This window comes from Xenopus tropicalis, chromosome 5 (genome assembly GCF_000004195.4).
Source record: "Xenopus tropicalis strain Nigerian chromosome 5, UCB_Xtro_10.0, whole genome shotgun sequence".
NCBI classification, from domain to species: Eukaryota; Metazoa; Chordata; class Amphibia; order Anura; family Pipidae; genus Xenopus; species Xenopus tropicalis.
In genome coordinates, this window is record NC_030681.2 from 129792852 (window position 1) to 129811993 (window position 19142).

Sequence of the window (19142 nt, forward strand, 5' to 3'; positions counted from 1 at the left end):
TAAAAAGAAGCACCAAAATCTTTACCACAGTTTCCTTATAAGGTAAGTAAGTAGTATTATACTAAAGAGTAATGCGGTTATTAAAACAGTAGTTTCTGCTAGGTTCACATATATCAACATATATACACATATATCAAAGTAAAACATATTGGGAGAGTCCATACTTGATAACTTCAGAGAAATAGTTGTTGGGTCCCGTTGCAGGCACAAGAAGTGGAATTCTGTGGGAAACTGCTTGCTTATGTAATTTACAGGTGATAGCTCATAGTTATTTATAACTGCTGTTTAACCAAGTCTCACCATTAAAACATTTGTTTCTGGATAACCAAAGTAATCTAGGTTGGAAAAAAAATTACATACCCCCCATCAAGGTCAACCTTTTCCTTTAAAAAAAAATCTGCCTAACTGCTAGCTTTAAAGTCTATTATTTAAACAAAATTTCCCCTCAGGAGGTTATGAACAAACTCCTTTGAGCATCCTCCCACAGCCTTAAAAGTTAATTTTAGGGGATGGCATACATGCAAAAATCTCTATAGCTTTTACAACCATTTGTTGTGGAAAAATGGAAACACTTTACCAGGTCCGTTAATTATTAATCCGGTAAAGTGCACATCACTATCTTACTTACTGCTATTACAAGGAGAAAGGGGATTTTAAGGGGATCTATACTAATTTTGAATTATGAGTAACCCCTACATGAACTTTTCAGCAGTGTAATAACTAGTTATTGGGCTCCACGGACCAATGATCACTGGCCCTTAACTTTTGGAGACAAGACATTTTCCCTAAACAAATCAAATTCCCATTGGGGCCCTTAAAGCTGGCTAGTCGGCGAGGTGACCGATATCACAGACGACTGCCGATATCGGTCAACTCGCCGATCGGGCGGGTTAAAAGATTTTGATTGGGCGTCATTGAAGACGCCTGAGCAAAATCTACCTTCAGGGCTGAATCGGCAGAAGGAGGTAAAAATCCTATTTTTTCTACCTCCGTATCTGACGATTCAGCCCTGAACGTCTGTGGAGGGTGGGAACGATCTTTCGATGCACGAAAGATCAAAAATCGCCACGTGTGGCCACCTTAACAGTTGCAGTATCAGTTTCATATAGAGCTACATCTCAGCTATTCAGTTACATTATTTTCAAGTTTAGTAGCTGTAATTGAAGAAGAAAAAAAAAAAAAAAACCTGTTGTACTAGCAAAACCTAACCAGCTGCTAGTTGGTACTACATGCTTGTGTTCATGGGGAGGAAGGCCTCTAACTTGGGAAGGGGTATTGGCAATGTACATATTATACCACTTAAGTACTGTTTATATGTATTACTTCCACACACAAAATAATAGTTCCCTTCATAGTTACATAAAAAATAGGCATGCACTCTAAAATTAGACTTCTATGAGGAGAAAACCAACTGATATATCCTACCTTTTTCTGTGCCAGAAAACATTGAAATAATTTTATTCCTGGGTTTTTCAGGGATTAAAGGTAAAGGTTTATGACTGTGGTTGCTGGTCAGAGGATCTTTTGTCCCTGTGCTGCTAATCCGAGCTGGAGGAGCTGGCGGCTTATCTTCAAGCTCCCCGTTATCAGACATGATTCTTGCAGAAAAGTCCGATCTAGACAAAAAGTGTAAAAGAGTGTTAATTTTCTAGTCAAAAAAACACACACACACATATATATATATATATATATATATATATATATATATATATGTCTCCCATGCCGCCCCCCCCCCCTTGGGTCCCCTGTTGCCATGGGTCTGGATGGACCCTCTATAGTAGGGTTTAAAATGATCAATCATTCCACTATCCAGAACACCATACACAACTGGAGAACATTTCAATCAACTGCCAACTTGGTCTGGCCCAAGCAAGTTGGCAGTTCTCGGCTCAGGCCCAGAAGGCAAAATACTGAACGAAGCTCACAACACCAGAATTTTATCATGGGACCTAAGGTAGCCCCCTCACCACTACTGATGTCAAATACTGTGTAAATTAGATCTACATGGGAAGTGTGCATGGAGGAAACCTATGGTGTCCAGAAAAAATATCAGGGTAAGACTCTAATTTGACAAGGACAAGAACCTTTGGACAGATGAGGCAAAGGTAAAATTATTTGGCCACAATACCAGGAGACAGCGCTTTACTAGAAGAACCTGATACCAACTGTAAAGCATGAAGGTGGAAAGAAATGAAGGATTCTGGAAAGGCCAAGTCAAAGTCCAAATCTAAATTCATCCGAGATGATGTAGGAAGATTTCAAATGGGCTTTGCATGAAAAATATAACCCTCACACAATTTAACCCGCACAAGACCCTAATCCGCCCTCTCCCAACCAGCACCCAACCCGCACTTCTGTTCTGCAGCCATTTATATACACATGCCCTCCCCATCTCTAATATCATGGAGGGGGAAAAGTGAGGCAGGTTCGCATATATAAACAGCCATTGCCGGTGGCTCGGCCAGAACCCACGCTCGACCTGGATAAGTTGTGTGTTGGCCCAAACCTGTCTGCCCCCACTGCTACAAAGCAGCTTTGTTTATATAAAAGTACAGTAGTCTTTTTGAGGCAAACACACCAGTTTTACCAGTGCAGGGCAAGAGTACATTATATTGTAATTACTTTTATACATTCATTTTTTTGGTGTTACTGTTCCTTTTTAAATTATAGAGCAAACAACTTGGCTTCATTTTGGAACTGACCTTACTCTAAATTGCACTGTTACTGATAAAACAGCTAGCTGTTAACATATGACTGGTCAAAAAGTGTTGCTTTTGTATAGAAAATATTTTTGCATAAAAACATGTAAATGATGTATCTAGTATAAATAAATTTAAAGCAACTGGACTTATTTGGTAATCATTGAAGACGTTTCACTACTCATCCGAGCAGATAATGGATCAAAACCTATATGATAGTTGTCCCATGGCACAGGAAATGTCTTCAATGATTACCTAACAAGTCCAGTTGCTTTAAATTTATTTATACTAGATATACCATGACCTGGATGAATGAAAATCTTCATAGACATGTAAATGATGTCTTTCCTGCGCCATGGCAAGCAACGAATCCAAACCCGCACTCCCTCAGCCCTCCAACGGAAACTCACCGCTCGGCGCACAATGCTAGAGAGGGATCGGCACCCTCCCCACAGATTCCAAACAAGCAAACAGCAACGGCACTCAAGAGCTACATACGGGCCTTGCCCTTAAAAAATTCTTTATTGCGGAAATGCAACCTGCGCCATGGGACAACTATCATATAGGTTTTGATACATTATCTGCAATACTCAGAATCTGGTATTATTTCTATAATTTGTGCATCTTAGTTGGGATAAAATACAAGGAACTGGTTTGTAATTTCAGAAAAGGGAAAAAAATTAGAATTACTTGCTTAAATTGATTCCTATACCTGTTATAGTAAAGTGCCTTTACCAGCTTGTGATAGTCTCCATACAAATCAATTACAGACAGCACACACAAATACGTAGGGTAACACAGGAAGGTTTCTGAATTATGCAAAATATGCCTCAACATCAAAATTACCCCCAAAATGTTTTGCCTCTGAGATTGAACATCTTAATAAATTCAATATTGGTGAGGATTTAGGTTGTGCAGAAGGCATTTCCTGCATTGCTTTGCTCAGTTATGAATTAAGTGTTGCAGTATGATACGGATACTTTAGTTTAGTTTAGTTTGATTACATCATTTGGAAACATTTGTATTCCAGTATTATAAAAGTTACAATGTATACAAATAAATAAGTATAATAAATCATGCAAATAGAGACCATTTCCGGAGCAAAATAATATGCTTATTTTGCTTCCTGGAAATGGTCTCTATTTGCATGATTTATTATACTTATTTATTTGTATACATTGTAACTATTATAATTCTTAGGTTGATACATTTATAGCTACTACACTTATAGTTAGTGTATTAATCTACTGTATATTTTTTTTTTTGGACTATATCGGAGATGTATCCATATTAATAATTATAGTGAACTACTTTTAAGTATGTTACTTTTTGCTACTGCTATTAAACACTATTGACACAGAGTATTGGGGTAGAGGTAGACACGATAGTGCTGGGTTGTGTCATTTTTAAGTGTTTTTAAAGATGCTATGTCTGTTGTAAGGCTCTTTGTTACTTATCCAATTGTGCCTGTTTGTTACGAGTTTTCTGTAGTGTTATAGTGCTACACAGCGCAGGAAAAGGCAATTGCATCCTACATCTGTACCTTATGTAAAGTGAAAAGAATTAATGAGATTCACCTGCCACTGAGATCAGTATGTTTTCACCCCCTGGTTGAAATCCACCCCATGTAGCAGTGACAGGCAGACCATTAATTACCGTCACTCTGCATACAGGATGGACGTTGTCACTGTTAAAATACCCTTAGATTTTATACCACTGAAACAAAAAATGATATTATTGAACTTTGTTAGGACTGTCAGTTACCATGAAAGGGAGAGGCAAGCTACTTGCTGCTGTAAATATAACCTGAATATTACATGACACAGAGCATCAGTTTATCTAAAAATACTCTTGGATTAAGTTTCCCTTAATGCATAGATGGGTAAGGACCTAAGGTTTCCAAATACTTTTATTTAAAGTTAATAAATAGCTTACATGCTACTTGATCCTCTTGTAAAACAGGGATTGTCAGAGCCTTACTGCTCTTTTTTAAACCAGAAAGACATTCACAGTTAAATATGGCATGAAGAAGATGGGAGAAATCATGTTACTATGAAATGACCTATTGCCACCTGGCATCAGACCACTGAATCCCTGGGGATGATGCACGTATTAAGACTAGGAAATGCCAGTTTAAAGGGGACCTGTCACCCCAAGACATAACTCCAAATTATTTTCTATATTGTCAGTTAAGCAAAATAAATGTTACTTACACTATATAAATAATATAAATCTTGTTTCCTTCCGTCTTGGATTACTCAAAGAAATCAAGCGGGCACCATTTTGTGGACATTGTTATGAAAGCAAACTTTGTATCATGCCAAAATCTTGTTCATGTGCCAGAATGGGGGACAAGAAGCCCAGGCCCTTGCACTGGCTGCACAATTAGATGATGAGGAGGGACGGGGATAGTGAGATGTGCATTGACATCTAGGTAGTGCTGAACGGAAAGCTAAAGTTATTGCCTGCCCCGCCTCTACGCCTAAGGCATAGAGGTGGGGCAAGCAATATATGATTGACAGCTGGGATTTTTAAATGCCTTTATAATGGGTTTGAATGTGTTATTATAAAAATGAATTTGGGTTTCAAGTTTAATTTGAAAAGGACTTTTATTATACAGCTTTTTATGCCTGGGTGACAGTTCCACTTTTAAAGCAGAACTCACAGTTATAGAAAATTAAGCCCTTCCACCAAACAGATTACCTAATGCTAGGCAGGTTACATAGTTGGGTTGAAAAAAAGACAATCAAGGTCAACCCTTCCAAGTAAACCCAGCACACATAGACCCATACTGACCTATCTATCCACTCACATACAGACCCATACTGACCTATCCACTCACATACAGACCTATCTATATACTCATACATAAACCCATATATACTGACATCAATACTAACTGTAGATATCAGTATCACAATAGCCTTCGATACTATGCTTGTTCAAGAACTCATCCAGGCCCCTCTTATAGGAACAGAATCTGCCATTACAACATCACTAGGAAGGGCATTCCCCAACTACAAAACTTAAGGATCCTTCCAACACACTACAGTTTACGGTATAACTCAACACTTATTATTTTTACTAATTTACACTCGCAAAGCAGTCAGGTTTCAGGCGGAAAATCATTGATTCCCTGACCAAAGTAGGCAGTAATAAGGGTAATCTATCGGGATGCCCTAGGAAGGTGTGGTCTAAACGCCCCACCTCCTTGAAGAGAAAGCAATTTGTATCCCTGATCTGGTCAATCCACCTCCATCACTTCCAGTTTCCAAGGCTGGTAAAGTTAAACCCATTCTGGGAGGTCTGGGGAAGGGGCATAGAAGGACAGAGGGTCCTTTTGCAGGAAGGATGTCTAGGTTGGGCATGGGTCTGCCCCAACCCACTCTATACTGTATACTATACTTTCATTTTACTTTGATTTATTTAAAGCTGCTTTCATTTACCAACAACTGTTATAGTTGATTTGGACTTCGATAGGTTGGCATGGTCAGTGATCCTAGTAACATGGATGACAGACATTTAATGGTGCTGTATAACTGAAGTCTATGAGGAATGTCTCTACCTAGGTTATAAATATGGTTGCGCCCCTACATGTCTGTACAGTAAACCATGTCAGGGAAAAGGGTCTGGATGATGATGAATAGGCAGGGGTCAGGCTGTAATGTAAAAGGGGGCAGAGTTGTCAAGTAGAGAGGATGGATCAAATGAGTAGGTAGTTTTACAAAGTTGGTAGTAGGGGATAGAAGGGGAGGTAGGGATTGGTCCGGATGTGGACAAAAAGTAGGGATTTACCAGCAACTACACACAATGTGCAACCCTAATGGTTCCTAAAGGTCCCTCCAAGTCGCGCTGCCCTCTCTTTCTGTGCATTCCTCTTTAACATCCCGTTAGTAACTCTGCTCTTAATTTTCTACATTACATATTGCAGAATAGGTATTACAAAGACAATTAAAATAAATATAATGCAACAAAAAAAATGCATGGGTGCATGCCCCCCCCCCCCCAAAAAAAATACCTTTACCTACTGATTAAAAAATACATGTACACAAAAATATAGAAATAAATTCCCATGTTTAAAGTTGCGCCAAGGTATGAAAAAGTTTAGAAAGACTTGCGAGAGCTACAACACACTTTTGCACATACAACCATTGTATATCTTAGCCATCATTTACCATTAATACAATAACCCCAGCTTGACAGGAAAAGGGATACGTTTTTCCAGTGGAGTAAGAATGTGTATAAAAAAGGAAGTTCCGTCCAGGATTTCCTATTGGAGAAGCACTAATGCACCCTGCAAATTCTTTCAGAGCTCTAATTAAATTTGCACATGAGGATGATGATGAAGATGATGAAAGGACTGTTTCTGTACTTCTGAAAAAAAAAAAAAAAACACAGCTGGAAAAAGACCATTTCCAAGTGAAATCACTTGAGAGGCCCAAAGACCAGTGGAGGAAATCAAAAAATGTTATCAGAAGAACAGTTCCCAAAAAGGTCTTATTTGTGAAAAAGCCAGATATAACGTTGCATAACAATGCATTGTACACATACAATGCATGAAAAATACCATATATTAGGAGATGAAAAGAAAGCTTACAACAATGGCTACCCAGTTTGCAAAAATAAGACTTTTCCAAGCAAACACCCTTTGCAACACAAAACAAGGTGTGCAGGTTTCCTATTGGCAGAAAGGAATATGTCAACAAAGAAAAACTACTACTTAATAAAACAGGAGTGATTCTAAAGCTGGCCATACATGTATAGATATTGTTAACAAATACAAGGTTTGGTACAATAACCTGTGTGTTAAAAAGTTTTGCTAGTATCCCTTTGTTCATACTCTGTACAGTCCATCTAAAGGTAACAATATATTTTATAGTATTTTCCTTACAGATGTATCTTTCCTACATGAAAATATAACTGATAACCACCTCCTAGGATACAATTTACTTCAATGGAAAACAAGCGAAACCTCTAGTTTCAGACAGGAAAGCTTACAGGAGAGATTTCAGACTGCCAAGGTATAACCCGTCAAATTTTATCCAGTAGTGACACACTGCGAAGGTACATTATGTATACTTTAAACCTCAAAGGAAACAAATAATAAGCACAGTTTTAATAACTGGGTTGAGTAGCACAGTACAGAAGAGTTTGTAAAGTTATCTGATTACACAGGAGATACAATTATGTGAGAGGCTGAACCTCGCACCATTTTGTCTGATTTAAAAATGCTATCAACACTGTAGCTCTAAATAACCGAGATGCAATTAATAATAATAACCTGTTTCCGCATATAACACATGGAGAGGATATACTTATCACTAAAATCGGATGGTAACCACATGTAGATGATGCATAACAGTATATGAGCTAAATGAAAGCAAAAAGAGCAAACGCTCCCCCTGCCTTCATCTGACACATGTACAGCACTAGTACACATAATAAACCTCTGGGTGCATGAGATTGCCGCTACTCCTCTTCACTGTTTACTGTTCTGATCGCCTGTGTGTTCGGCCCAAGCAAATGTAACAAGAGAGAGACAGGCATAATGTGATACTGCACATATAGTCTCTTTAACAACTCAACGTTGGAGGTATAATTCTGGTCATAAAAAAGTGCAAATGCCCCAGACCATCAGCAAGGTGTGATAATGAAAAACAGGAGTGGCTGAGCAGGCACACATGTAATCCTATATAGACAGGCAAAGTAAATTGAATAATAGTTATTTGCAAAATAGCAGAGTACCTACATTCCTTTGTGTTTTGTGCTTTTTGTTGAACTTAATCATAGGCCCATAATTAAGTGCAACAAAAAGCACATACCTCCTAAACACTCAAGCAAACAATCAGTCATCTTAAATTACTTCTAACCCTCGAAACAGGTTTTTGAATTTCATAACTTAATTCTGCCGCTTGTATCTTTCTGAAGCACATTATGGCTACATTTGCTGACTAAAGTTGCCCATACAGGGGCTGATAGGAACAGAAAACTTGGCTCCTCCAGACTGATTCATCAGCTTATTCAGCTGACTGAGAGGCCGCATGACCAATATCTGGGTGAAAATCAGACATATGTTGATTGATTGGGGAGGTTTAAATATAATACTGGGTTAAGACCACATCATCATGTTCATGTAGTCCTTGCCCAACAGATCTCCATAGGCCCTCAGTATGATTTGACTCCAAGGATTAGAGTAGCATGATCTGACTAGAGCTGTGGAGTCAGAAGCAATTTTCGGTACCTGGAATCGGAGTTGGCAAATATGTACTTATTGACTCTGTAATGGAAAATAAAACCCCCAATATGTTATAATGTCCTATCTCACAGATAATAGTCATAATAAGTACTTCTCTGCTGTAAGAATAAAGCCCAATAAGCAGTTGTTTTACTAGTGCAAAGTCCAGCTGAGCTATTATAACCTTATTGTTTTCATTTTTTTGTGTTTTGTTTCAACATAAAGAAATGTTTGTACAGGTATGAGATCCATTATCTGGAAACTAGTTATCCAGAAAGCTGGAATTACAGAAAGACCATCTCCTATAGACTCCATTTTATTCAACTCATTATCCACTCATTTGGCACCCAAGCCTATTGTCAATTTAAAGCAACTACAGTATCAGTACTGCTTTCTACAGTTGAAACAATACTTGCTAATCTGTGTCAATATATAAAGAGAGCAAAATTTAAAGAACATACCTGACAATCCATCATGTTAAATAGCAGCTCTTACTTTGTCCGAAAATGCCTATAGGCATCAAATAGATTAGGAATTCACTTCAGAATGTGCAAGACATGCACAAACAGGCCTAAAAGGGTGAGCTGGAACGTTATTTGATTGAAAAAGTAAAGATAAAATGTCACTGCTTCTTAATCTCAGTAAGACGCTGAGCTCTGTCTCAGTGTGCGAATGTCTCTAAAGTAAACTGTATATATCAAAGCATGAACAGAATAGCTAAGCGGCAATATATGAAAGAGTCAAAGATATGAATTTGTTAGGAGCTGTAAAAGATTGCAAGTTTTCAGTACAGCTTTATTATAACCTGCAGCAAGACCAGAAACTTGGGCCACAAAGTGCCTATTTTCTCACACCTACATTTTCCCACTCTACACAAAGCAACATAAGGAGAAGTTTCACTCCTGAACTCTGCAAACCACAATGTGGAAGACTAACGCCATTACAACCACCACTATTCAAGAATTTGCCTGTATCATTCAAGGAAAAATAAATAGCATTGATATTTTCCACAGAGAGGCAATGTTAAGTGTCAAAAAGTTAAAATGGCTCAGTATGCTTAAGCTGGCCATACATGCACCAATATAATAGTACAAAATGTAGTTTGTCTGCTTTTCGGACCCTGTGGGCTCCGAATTATATTAATAATAATAATTTTAGTACCATTGTGATCGTCATTTAGTCGATTGGACAAGTTAGAAAATTTCGGTCAGATAGCAATAAAATCTGGCCATGTATTGTGTATCTAACGATATTCCTTGTTTTTGAAACTTACATTTTTTTGTACAGCTCTTAGACTTGAACTTCAAGAGCTATCTGGTTGCTAGAGCTTAACTGTCTTAGCAACAAGACAGCACTTTGGAAAAGCGATAAAAATTGGACCACCACTAAACCCTTGCAGACATTGTGTTATTTGACCCCCCAAGAGAGCTTTTTCAGTTACAGGCTGGAAAAAGGCAGAAGAGCAATGTCAATGATTAAAAAAGTATTCAAATTAATGAAGACTGACTGAACACTTGCTTCCAACAGGTGGCTCTATACCATAATAACAAAATGTAAACTTCCCCTTTACATTTAGTTATGCATAACAGCATTCTGACTGGAGGACCAGTTCTTTCAATCCAACAGCCGTAATAGGAAAGCCAATATAGAATCAGCTGTAATAAGAAATAGCATCACAGAACTCTTGCTATCACGGTGTCGTTTTTACTCTACCTAGACTACAGATTGACAAGTTATAGTCAGGCACCAAGCAATTACATGTTTTCTATTGATGGTAAGCAGTCAATCAAAGAAAGCCTGCAGGGGTATCACCACTGATATCTACAAGGTTCATCCAGCAGACCCTTCTCTGCCTTTGCGTGACAAACCTAAAGTTGGCCATACACGCAACCATCTAATGGTATGATTTTTGGACCATGTTTGGGCCCATTCCCATAACTTTCATACAACGGTGACTGGTTGATTAGTCAACAGTGATAAAATCTATGCATGTATCCGACAATGTCCTTTGGTGACCTACAATGCATTGCAGGAACATCACTTTCATACGATTGTTGTTTGTCGTGACTTTATCCTTCAATTTCAATCTGAATGTTAGTTTTAGATTGTTGCATTTAAACATAAATTCGATATCTGAAAGTTTGTTGGAAGAAGAACAAAATCTATTTGTGTATGGCCGCCTTAAGGGTTCAGCCAGTGCGAGTACCAACCTGTCCAAAGGAATGATAAAAGGACAGTGAGAAATACATCACATTGCTTTACGGCAGATAATAGGAATTGCTTTTCTAAACATTAAAAGGCACATCTTACTTGCCTATATTTCTTACAGTTTCACTATGCACAATAATTTAGATTACTGACTTTTTAAATTAATTATTAGGAAAATAACATGCACAGCTATTAGTATTACTCTTTAAGTGATCAAAGCACTATTAGTTTGTCCCTATAATAATGCATTTTTGTAACTCTTGTGCAATGCACGTATACCCACCTGGGGGAAGAAATTAGCCCTTGCGGTTAGCGCTACATTTGTCCACAAAAATGACTGACTATTGTATTATTGCATTTTTCATTTAGAGCTCTGGCATGCAAAAAAACAAAATAATATAGCACTTGGCTGTATTCAAGGCCCACAGAAGACCAAAAGAACTGTACTGGACATGTGCAAACTGTAATCTACATAAATCACAATAATCTAAAAGCTCCCCTGCTAGATAAGCTCTCAAAGTTGTGCTGTCTGATTCACTCTGCCCCTCCATTTAGTGGTAAAGACTTCTACACACCATGTATTCAGTAAAGTGAATGTTACAGAGCAGTTTATTTCCTCGCCTGGCTGAGAGTAAATAATGATACCTACGCATTCTACCAAGTGTCGGACTCCCGGTGGGCCCAGGTGTCAGGGGGCCCTCATACTTCTTACCATTTGGCCTAGTTCATGGTCATTCATTATTTCTCTATATGAACAAGAAGACTAAATAGAACAGATTTATAGAGGTTGAGTGAGGAGTTGAGAAAAAGTAGTTTGGAGAGTGTGCCCCTGGCCCGCCAGTCCAACACGGATTCTACCTGTAACCCTGGTGCCATATTGATTTTATTTACCAGAATGCCATGGAAGCAAGTAGCTCCAGTCTTATCAGCAAATCTCCTAACATAGGAAACAAGAGATACGTCCATCACGTTCAACCATAATGCCTATATACAACCTGCCTCACTGCTAGTTAATCCAGACGAAGGCAAAAAAAACCCCACCTGAAGCCACTCTAATTTGCCGCAGAGGGGGAAAAAAATCCTTTCTGACACCAATGACGCAATCGGACCCTTCCCAGGATGGCAATGTTACTTTAAATAGGGGTACACACCAATGACATTAAACTTTGTTTCCTGTAATGATCTCTTTATATTTCTGCAAAATAAAAACATTGTTCTGAATTGAACAATTTACATTTCAACTAGATAGGTACGGCCTTGGTACCATTATTGACTCAACTGAACTGACAGGTTGGCAAAATCATGTTATGCCAAGGTATTAAGCAATGCAAGTTTTAACCGAGGAAACCCCCAAGACCGTGCAGACTAGCAGTTATACACCAAGTTACATTCACAGCCTAAACAGGTTTTTTGCCTCACTCATATATCATATTGTATTGTATACATACAGTGATACCCTTGCAGGTTGCAGTGCCCCAGTAGGTACATATCTTTGCATCTCACACTGAGCTCAATGGAAATTATTTCAGCAATTTTTTATTGCAAAATGTCAAAAACCACTAGTCTGAAAAAGTTCTTTATGGGGTTCATACCCTGAGTTTCTGCTGAAGGGGCTCACAGCCACTAAGTCCAACCTGGCAGCTGGGTGCCACTGTGCACCATTGGTATTCACAGCAGGAAGAGATCCAATAAAATCCTGCCTTGTCCCTATCTAATGATTATACAGCAAAGACACGTCCCCAAGCACAAGAAGGGCCATTCTATTGTACAGAATACTATAACTCCCACAAACCCCAGCTGCACATGATGCGAGTTGGAATTGAGCACTGGGTGCTTGCTTGTCCGGTCCAGCACAGGAATACAGGGAATACAAGGAATACAGAGAAATACAAGGAATACAGGGAATACAAGGAATACAAGGAATACCGACAGTGGATAAACTAGAGTTCCCGGGTTCCCAGAAGCTGTAGTTCGGTCCCAATAGGAGCCAAGGATTGGCTATAGCTGGCGTGCTGCCCCGGACACACTATTTCCTCTCCTCACAATATCCCCATCATGGTGTTACCCCTCAGCTTGCCGGCCTCGCCGCTCCCACACCGCACACCAGGCCGCCCCAACTTTATAACATGACACGTAACGGGACAGTGCAAACTGTGTGACAGAAAACCACGTTACTTATTACCGGGTGTGTGAATGAGGTGTTGTGACTTGTTCCCCTCCGCCGGCTCCCTCTCCACTGGGCCCCTTCTTTCGCTCTCTCAGACCCTCCTCTTCCTTGCTTTTTCCGGTTCCGGGTTGCCACACCTCCCTGGGTTCCCCACTGCTCCTGTCACAGTTCAGTAATTGAGCGCCACTGTGTGAGAAGCGCGTCACAGAGGGAGGAGCTGAGTGGCAGAGCGGGGAGACTGGGCGGGCAGAGAAGCGTGGGCGCTACCACCATAAGGGGGGCGGCGGGGGTGCTGGCAGGGCCGTGTACGCACAGCGAGTGAGGGGGGTTTGGGATTACGCCGCTGTGTTTTTGTCAGATGAGATGCAATGCCTGGTATGTGTGAGGAGTGTGTGGGCGTGCTAGGAGCCGTTACTTACCAATAACATGACAGTGAAATTGTAGCAGTCCTGCTGCGTGTGCGCTTGCGCTGTTATTGGCTTTCAGAGTGGGCGCTGACGCCTTGTTAGGGGTTTGCCGGATAGGTGGCCCTTGGGTTGAATGCAGGTTTCTGCATGTTACACTTGTCTCACCCACCCTCCCCACACAGCTGTATTTGGGCAGCTTCATTGTCTGGGTTGCATTTAAGGGAAGAGTAGGGCAGAAAGCAGAAATGCTGCATATTAGGTTTGGGCTCCTGTACCAGCCCAAGTCACCCACAGCCCTTTAGCAGGGAAGATCTGTGCCCCCAAAGATGCCCCAGTAGCTCCCCATGTTCATTTCTCCTGATTCACTGCTTAGGACCCTCTCACAATAGAATAGAATAGAATATATCTTTATTGTCATTCTCACATAGTAAACAACGAGATTTTAAAGGAGACATATTGGATAAATGGAAAAAACCCTAATTTTGTAGGCAATTATGAATAATATATGGTACTGGTTTCCCTTTGTGCTTAAAATGAATCCTATCTGTAACAATGGCCCCTTTATTGGAGCTCCCTATAGATCCTATCACTTCTCTGTCTGTGTTTCAAATGAAGGGTGGGCGTGTACTAACGGTCTCTGCCAGAAGCACAGTAGGAGGGGGAGAGCCAATCACAGCCCTGCACTCACACAAGCACAGACAGGCTTCCGTTCCCTATCAGGTCAGCCTAGCTGCTGATTGGTTCCTATCCTACAGTGCAGGGTACTGAGAGCCGCCGGCTCCCCAGCTCATCCAGAGAATTCAGCCAGCAGGAAGTGGAACAGATTGGTGGGACTAGAGGGGTTTTGTGGAATTTCTCAATAAATCAGTCAGAAACACAATGTTTTTTAAGCACAATCCTTCTATATTTAGAGGAATAGAAGTCACTGGTACATTCATAATTTTGATATGATATGTCTCCTTTAAAATAGCAACGACTCAAAGCAGTGGCATAATAATACTGTATACAGGGTTGGACTGGGGAGTTCAGGGCCTACCAGGGCACCCCCCAATGGCCCCCACCACCTTCTTCACCCCCCCCCCCATCCCGCAGAGGCCCCCAACACCCTACGTCCCCCTCCCTGCGAACGCTCCTAAAAGAATCCTAACTGCGGTGTGTCGGGGGAGGGACGCGGCATGGAGGAAGCGCCCTGGGGTTGAGCGGATCAGGACCATGGGGGCCCACCAGGTTTTCTCCCAATACCCCGGTCGAACGCTGACTGTATATACAGAATATAAATGTCACAATACGAGACGAGTAAATAATTCTGATTATTAGTACGTCAGCTCAGAAACCAGTGCAATTGGCATCAAAATGTATCAATCAGCCCTTTAGCATCAGCTTATATGGCAGGCAAACCTAATTTTCTGCTTGATAATTTGTGACAACCCCTAAGATTTGCTTCTCAGAATCCATAGTGGCGGTCAAGGGCAGATTTCATGCATGCCTGTTAGTACATGTTAGCTCAGTAATAACAAGTACATAAACCACCTGATACATGTGTGACTACTGTCCAAAGATGCAAAATGCATTAGCTCAGGGACCATGGTGCATTGAGGTACTCTGTACTTTTACTTCTAAATCAATATTGTGCAGTAAGCAGTGTAGCTGTGACTGCTGCCCATTTTGCTCAACTTGGCCAAGAACATCACCTAGCAAAGACAATATTCTGCCAAATGTGTAAAATGGGGTTCTCAGAAGTGCTTGAAAAGTGCAACAGTACTTCTGCTTTAAAGAGACACTGACACCAAAAATTAAATCTTTTTTTACAACTACCATAAAATTGTTTTTGCATGCTATTTATTTTACCTTAAAAGTGTTTGCTCAATGCCTTTATATTACCCATCTGATCCCCCATGTTTCTCTATGAGGGGGCGGCCATATTTGTGCAGCAGGAGTCCATTAGCATTAGAAGCTATAACTAAAGGTTTAGAAGGGACAGTGAGGTTGGCAAAACAGTCAGGTTAAGGAGCTTCAAGTAACAATTACTTACAAAAAACACCCTAATGGTTAAGGGTAATGGAGTGCCGTTAAATTTGCAGTACTGGCCTTGGAAGGTGTTTCACCGGCTACAATGATAAAATAAGTACAATTAATTGGTTTCCGTTACATATATATTGGCAGTTAAATGTAAGGTGCCCCATTGAAGTCCAGTAACTTGATGTTTTAAGGCTTTTTGCCAAGAAACCATAATATTTGTGTTTCCAGTCAACCCTAGTTCGTTTGACTTTGTACGTAACAGCCATGCTAACCCAAAGTCTTAAAGGGTGGCTTAAACTAATTGACTGCCCTACAGGCTCCTCTAGTCTGAATTTGACCCCTGGAAAAGTTGATTACAGATAAATAACTCTCGAAGATCTGTTCCAGCAACAAAGAGCCACAGGAGTGAATGTGTGAAATTCTCTGCAGGGTCACATACCAGAAGGAGAGGTCTGAGGTTAGGCCTTTGCCAAAAATTAAAGAGTGTTGCACTTGAAGGGTTTTAAGGAAACTAGAAGGCACTGGGACAAGCACTGCATTGTATAATTATCAGGCATTTTTTGTATATTCTGTTCCCACTAAGGAGATGTGATACAATGTATGTGATCCTCAACTTCTACTCTGTATCATTCCATTATGCTCTGTAGCTGCAGTTTATTAGTGTATTAAACAATTTCTGTGTTTGTACACGGCACTTAGTATAATTCTAGTGCATATTGGAATCATTATCAGTGTCATTGTACAAACGTACATCCTAGTGGTCCATTTTGTTTGAAACCTTCTGGGAAAATGTTGGGAATCCTGATAGGGAAAAAAAAACGGGGGGGGGTGAGGGCACCCAGTTCCCTTTGTTTACACCCTGTTTTCACTGTAGTTGTAGCTGGATATTTATAAATACAACATAGTGTGAAGAGCACTCACCAACACTTTCTTTGACTGTCAGGGACTCTTGGAATTGGAACAGCCCAATGGGCCCTTCTCCTACATCCCAATGAGTATCCCAGAGTAGCACAAATTTAAATTAATCATGGTGATTTGTAGGTATAAATATGGTACAGTTTTAAAATCACTAGTTGGTATTAGTAATAATGTAAAGTTCTATGTTGAAGGCTTGTGTTTGCTATAAAAACATAGGATTGCTCAAACATAGTTGAATCATTTTTTATTTTTTTAAAAGCAAAATTGTGGTACTTTCTGCTGATGGTTGATGATAATGCACTGGTACTGTGGTGAGATGAAGCATTATACACACAATGGGTCTGGTTTATCCTATACCAGAGCAATCTACATCTCCCGTGCAGGGGCCATTAGCAGTGATGTCAGCAGGAGAACCTACAAAGACACTCAGGGACATAACTATAGAAGCAGACTCTGGGACTGCTGGGGGCACAGGAAGTAGTGGGAGCCCACTGAGACTCTGGCTGATTAAGCAGTTTCAATCTATTTATAGGAAAATTGTCAAAGTTAGAGGGTGTGCCTAAAATCATTTTGCTGTGGGGTGCAGTCATGTTTTTCCCACTTGGCATCCTGCCCCATTATCAGTGCCTGTCCAGAATAAAGAGCAAGGACTTTTTCTTTACATATGAAGGCATCACTGACTGCATTTGAACGTTGTACTTACTGCCTGCCATAGTTTTTCTTAAATTACTCTAGTATTAGTACTCATAGGGGCACATTTACTTACTCACGAACGGGCCGAATGTGTCCGATTGCGTTTTTTTCGTAATGATCGGTATTTGGCGATTTTTCGGAAAATTGTCGTGACTTTTTCGTAGCCATTCCGAATGTTGCGCAAAATGTTGCGATTTTTTTTGAATCGTTACTACTTGCGCGAAAAGTCGCGACTTTTTCGCAGCTTTCGTGCCGAGTACGAAAGATTCGGATTCATTCAAGCTTCAGTATGGTGACTTTTCTTGGGCCAGGTTGGAGCTGCAGGGTGCCATTGAGCCCTATGGGAGGCTTTCCTTGGGCCAGGTTGGAGCTGCAGAGTGCCATTGAGCCCTATGGGAGGCTTTCCTTGGGCCAGGTTGGAGCTGCAGAGTGCCATTGAGCCCTATGGGAGGCTTTCCTTGGGCCGGGTTGGAGCTGCAGGGTGCCATTGAGTCCTATGGGAGGCTTCCAAAATCATGCTAAGTCTGAAAGTTTCGCCCGCCGCTTACGAGCGCTCAATACGAAAAAGTTGCGACAAGATACGAGCGCATCGTAATGGCTACGAAAAACTCGAGTTTTTTTGCGCAAATCGTATTGGTAACGAAAAAGTCGCGACAATTTCCGAAAAGTCGTAAAGGCGACGAAAAAATCGCAAAAAATACGAAAAAGTCTCAAAATGTTCGTTTTCCAATCGGAATTTTTCCAATTCGGATTCGTGGGTTAGTAAATGTGCCCCATAGTATTCATATTTCATGTAATGCACAGATTTGACATTTCCAAAAGTAATTATTATTTACTTAAAGGGGTGGTTCGGCCAGAGAGCTGATATTGATCCATAAATAACCCAGAAGGGTTGCTTTATTGATACGGTACCCTGCAGATCTGTATCTGTTCTGCAAGTCCCTATAGAGCACCTCTTTTTTATGAATTCCGAAGTACAGAAGATATATTACAGTGGCAATGTGTAATAAGGATAGCATACCAGAGCAGATTCAGGGGTTTGTGCATCTGTTATGCACAGTGTATTGATTGAAAGATAGTGGTGATATTACTTATGCTACCAAAGTTTTAGTCTGCCCTGGGACCTTCTGCAGTGTATATGATATATTCAGGTGTATATTACAAAGTGAAGACTCATAAGGGCCATGACAGACGGGGATATTAGTCGGCCGCAACAAATCGCCCTTGTCGCAGGCGACTAATCTCCCCAAAATTTGCAGCGCAGCAATTTGCTGAAATCGCCAAAGTTGCCTTGAGAGGAATTTCGGCGATTTTGGCGCTGCAGTATGCCATCCCACTGGCCATTTTATATTCTAGCCAGTGGGATGGCATTTCGGGGAGATTAGTCGCCCGCGTCAAGGGAGATTTGTTGCGGGCGACTAATCTCCCCGTCTGCCATGGCCCTAAGGGTTATAGAACAAGCAGACAAGGTATAGAGTTAATCACTTCCACTCCAGTTGAGTAACTCTCAGGTTACAGCAGAGCTACCCATTGTGTTCATATTCATTATTAGAATGGACTCACTTTAAAATTCAGCAGACATTCCTGCTACTAATTCACTCATAGTTTAATTAAATATAACAGCATTTGTCCTTATTAAAGCAGAAGAAAAGCTACTGATATATATATAAATAAATATAAAAAAACAGGTGCACAACAGGTAACAAACCAGAAATGCCTGGGTGCTCAGGAAACTAAATAATTATGTCTTATATAGTCCAGCACAAAAATAAAAAGATAAGTCTTTATTGAACATT

General features: G+C 40.4%; 1 protein-coding gene across 2 annotated transcripts in view; it reads right to left on the reverse strand.

Moving 5' to 3' along the window:
* pak2 (p21 protein (Cdc42/Rac)-activated kinase 2) overlaps positions 1-13638 on the reverse strand; it is a 32416-nt gene extending 18778 nt beyond the window's left edge. Inside the window, exons 1-2 of one of the 2 annotated variants that reach the window (XM_002935099.5) lie at positions 13325-13638; positions 1426-1616 (exon numbers count right to left, since the gene is read on the reverse strand). In XM_002935099.5, coding sequence (XP_002935145.1) covers positions 1426-1594 — 169 coding nt within the window. In that variant the 5' untranslated portion in view covers positions 1595-1616; positions 13325-13638. Of the gene's footprint in view, positions 1-1425; positions 1617-13072; positions 13208-13324 lie in introns of those variants that run through there. The other variant, XM_012971043.3, reaches the window with a different exon arrangement.
* Positions 13639-19142: the final 5504 nt, after the last annotated feature.